General features: G+C 39.7%; 1 protein-coding gene across 2 annotated transcripts in view; it reads right to left on the bottom strand.

Annotated features, from left to right (window-relative positions):
• The window catches only part of PREX2 (phosphatidylinositol-3,4,5-trisphosphate dependent Rac exchange factor 2), a 397,279-nt gene that overhangs the window by 97,562 nt on the left and 295,369 nt on the right, over window positions 1-4,348 (bottom strand). For both annotated transcript variants that reach the window (XM_019527766.1, XM_019527767.1), the window contains exon 33: window positions 1,158-1,260. In XM_019527766.1, coding sequence (XP_019383311.1) covers window positions 1,158-1,260 — 103 coding nt within the window. The remainder of the gene's footprint in view (window positions 1-1,157; window positions 1,261-4,348) is intronic.

Here is a 4,348-nt window from a genome sequence, read left to right as displayed (position 1 = left end):
CAAGTTTTTCTTTAAATTGACTCTATTGATGGACATTTGCTTCAGTAACATTATACTTCCTTCTCACTTCACAATTATTTGTTTTGTCAACATAATTTATAATCTCCATTTTAAAGTTTGTATCATACCTGCATCTCATTCCTTTTGGTATCTTCCTGTACTTTTCTCTTACTGGGCAGCTTTCATTTTTTTCCTCAGCAAGCCTTTACTTTTTCACAGAGCCCATCCAAAATCATGGTTTCAGCAAAAATCATGCAATCACGATTTTGGTAGGCCCCTAACAATGAAGGTAGGTGTTACTTGAATTTTGAGAGTTCAGGCACTGTTTCACCGATCACTTGACAGAGTTCTTTGTATTCCTCCTTTAGTTTTCCTTATTGCAAAAATCCTGATGAGTGGTTTCTACTCAGACAGCAAGATTTTTTGAAAGCTTGCACTTAATAATACAGTTTCTCCCTCCTTTAGCTCTGAGTTTTTGAAAAAGTTATTTTTTACTAACCAAACCAAGCTCATTGCAGAGACTCTCTAGTTACTAAAATGAATGAGAGATTGTACATGAAGAAAAAAGCTGCAGCCCTTCTTTTAATAGAATTGTGAAGCCAAGCATTACATCTGAATGACAGCTTGGGTAGAAGTATGAAGGTGTTTGTATTCATCTCCTGTACTTGAAGCTTCCACTAGTTGGCCTCCAAGGAATCGTCCTTGCACAACATAAAATTGCTGCTACTGGCAGAAATAAAAAAAACACTGTCTGCCTTACCCAAATGAGGTGTTGATCTTTCATCACCAGGCTCCCTTGGAAGTGCAAATCACTTCTCTGAGTGTCAGAGGGGAAGAATCTAACCCTGTGAACATTATACTTTTCCATCTACTTGTAACTCAAGAATAACTTGCTACAGAAATCCTAAAAATTTATTTCACACACAACTCTTCAAGGAGAACTGAATCTTTTGAGCATTTTTTTTCTGGCACTGACACCTATTCCACTGGGGACTCCACTCAAATGACAATTTTCTCTTTCCGATGAGGCTATTAAACAACTATCATTGTGGACAAGTGATGGCCTTGAGGTGTGATGCTCCGAAGAAGAAAGATACTGGGCTGATTTAAATACCTAGAACAATACATCTCATAATTATACTTCTTTAATTACTCACTTGCAACTACTGGTTCTGGTTCTGATTGTCTGAAATAAAAAGTAACTTTTTCCAGATCAAATAATGCAACCAATGTATCTTCTAGCATGGCTTGTTCATCCGTCTGAAAAAGGGAAAGAAAAAAAAAATGTCTCAAAAATTATGCAGTTTCAGTTTAGTGCTTATACTGGAAATTATGGAATACAGGCATCAAAAATAACTGCAGGATGTCACACCCTGTTTTGCTGAAACACTGTTTAACATAATTAATTCCTAAGTGACAGAAAACAGATTTGTTTCTACTGGGTAGCTACTTCCTCTTCTATTGGCAAAGGGTGATTAACATTAAAATTATTTAACTTGAAATTAATATATATTGCACACTGTAAATCAGTAAGTTAATTTACAGCTACCATGTCTTCCAATGGTATTTAATTAAACTGCATTTGAAATTTTTGTTTATGCAAATAAGCAAGCTTGAAAATGTTCTGTGTGCTGCCAAGCCTATATTTTCAACTTTTTACACTGTGACAGAAAACTAAGACTTCTACTTATGAACACACGTGGAGAAAAAAAAATTCAGAACCAGCATTTCATTGACATACTGGGCTAGATTTTCAAAACTTCCACTCTGTTCCCATAAAAGCACTGCCAGCTTAAATAAGGTTCCAGATGAAAGCAACTTTCAGCTTCAGCTCCCATACTGTGGATATAAATCATGAGGCAAGACATGCCAACATTTCGATTTTCACTTGCAGTTCATGTCTGTGATCCCTCATATTCAAATCAAAACAATGAAAAACCTTAACCTTGAAATTTTAACTAGTGCCTCATGACAGCTTCAAAAATTAAACTATGAACCTTCAAGAGCACTTTACTGAACTTCTGCTAAGAAGGGAAGTACTCGCCTTCAAATATAGCGACAGAAGAAATCAATACACTGGTAAAGCAATGGGGAACGTAATGTGAAGAATAGAATTATATTAAGCTACCAAGTAGGATAATGTAAAACTGATGCACATGTCATTTTCTCCCTAAGCACTGAAATCGTAACAAGATCAATACACTTATTATCTATAAAATGACAGTTAGCTGAATGTTCCTGAATTACAGAAAGGTAAAAAAAAAAAAAAAAAAAAAAAAACAGTTTCCCCAGGTCCCTGGAACTAAGCAGTATTTCTCATGTATTTATAGACAGAAGGATTCTACTTGAAACATTTTGCCTACTAGTTCAATTTATTAACTCCCTGGATACAGGACAATCAGATTGCATTCAGCAACATTGGAAATCCTTACAAAATTGCTCCTTCTTTATTGTATTTTACTGTAATAATGAGTATAACTCACTTCAAGAGCCCTTGCTTAAAGTAGCACAGTTCATTTATATCCAGAAAGATTGATTAGAAACTATTGAAAAAGTTGCCTTTATAATGGTTCCCTTAATATTATTGCTGAAAATATTATTGCTGAACTAACTCAAAACTCTTCATTTGTTCAAACATACTTATGAAACTAAGAGCTTCTCTAGACATGCAGATAAAGGCGTGGTAGGATCTGAGGCACAATTCACACAATTTCACCTCCTGCCGTGCCATACATGCATAACAGGCAGTATGACTGTGGGGTCTAGTATCAGATCCTATAACGCCTTATTGCTGATACAGGGGAAGCCTGGGATCCCCCTGCACTGGCAAGTAAAAAGCTTCTGCAACTGTGAGTCCCATAGCTAATGGGACTTGCAGCTGTGGTAGCATACCACCAAGAGACCCTGTGCAGGACTCTCCATCCCAGTTGTGCATAGTGTATCCCTGATGCTAGAAGCCCAGTCAGCTGATGGAGTTCTCAGCCACAGGGGCTACAAACCAGATATAAAATTAGTATACATTTTTTAGGTCTTTGGGTGCCTGTAGACATGCTGGGAGGCTGCTCCAATATGCAGTTAATCAAGTTTGCCGGAGGAACATGCTGGAGGGTCAAGAGCAAGTCTGCTGGTGTGCTAGTTAGCATGCACCAGCCTGCCTCTGTGTCTCGTATATCAGCGTCCCCCTGCCTCAAAATGGCAGCAGGACTGATTTAACTAAAGCTTGTTCATTCTGGAGCCCCTTTAATTAAAGTGCCCCCCCCCTTCCCCCACCCCCAGAGCACGTGTAAAGATGCTCTAACTTTATAGCTGGTTGGACCTTTTAGTTGCATCATAGATACCTTGCATGTATAGGTAGTCTCAATTAATTGTGCAATTAAACAGTTAATTATTCAATACCTATAACATGTAGGAGGGAGCCCAATGTTGACTCACATTTAAAAAATACAATCTGAACACATACTGCTTCTTTCTTATAGTGTCCAAGTACATTAAAATAATTAAACAACATGAATTTTTTATTACAAAGCAACAATCTCTTGTGTCCTGAAGCAAAAGTCAGAAGTCTGTGGGGTAGATATGGTAACAGCTATTTTGCAATACCACTAAAAAAACAAGAAGCATGGTAAAACATAACAGTAAATAAGCACCAGCAGGCCCCAAGGATTTACAGTAACAGAGAGACTACCTCACCAAACAGTGAGCCCTATTCTTAGGACCAGCCACTTGACACCTACCACCTTTTGAGTGGGGCATCAGAGAAAGTTGTAAGATAGTTTTAAAGCTCATAATAGCTATCAGATACCATATGGTTTGAGAAGCAACTTTTAAAATAACCCCAAAGAGGCATTTAGGCAGCTGTGCAGTAGCCCTGTGCGAAGCTGCTAGTATTTGCTTCAGATTCGGATTCAACCGATTCAGAGGACAGTGATTTGACTTGGTGATTCAAACCACTGTTCTGAATCAGCTTGGCCAAATCTGATTCAGAGATTTGGCCACTGCCAAATCGGCCAAATCTCTGAATCGGACAGGCCCCATCCCCTACCTGCTCTCCCAGCCCCACCAATGGCTACCCTGCCTGGCCTCCTGCTCCATGATCCCCACTGCTCCCCATTGCCCTGCACTGTGTGGGGGTGCTCTGCCACAAGTCTCTAGAGGCCCCGACAGCCACTGCACCATCCGGTGAGTGCAGGGCTTTTTTTTTGTTTGTTTTTTAAGTGCTGGGATGCTGGGGCTGGGTGGGGCAGCCAGTTACGGGGCTGGAAGAGTGGGCAGGAGTCAGGGGGCACTCAGAGGGGATGTGGAAGCAGGCAGGGGATGGGGTCTGGTGGGGGTCCCCCCATGATTCCCT

This window comes from Gavialis gangeticus, unplaced genomic scaffold, assembly GCF_001723915.1.
Source record: "Gavialis gangeticus isolate Ggan-Ray unplaced genomic scaffold, GavGan_comp1, whole genome shotgun sequence".
Taxonomy (NCBI): Eukaryota; Metazoa; Chordata; order Crocodylia; family Gavialidae; genus Gavialis; species Gavialis gangeticus.
The sequence above is the reverse complement of the archived record's forward strand: the minus strand, read 5'-3'. Positions and strand labels throughout refer to the sequence as shown.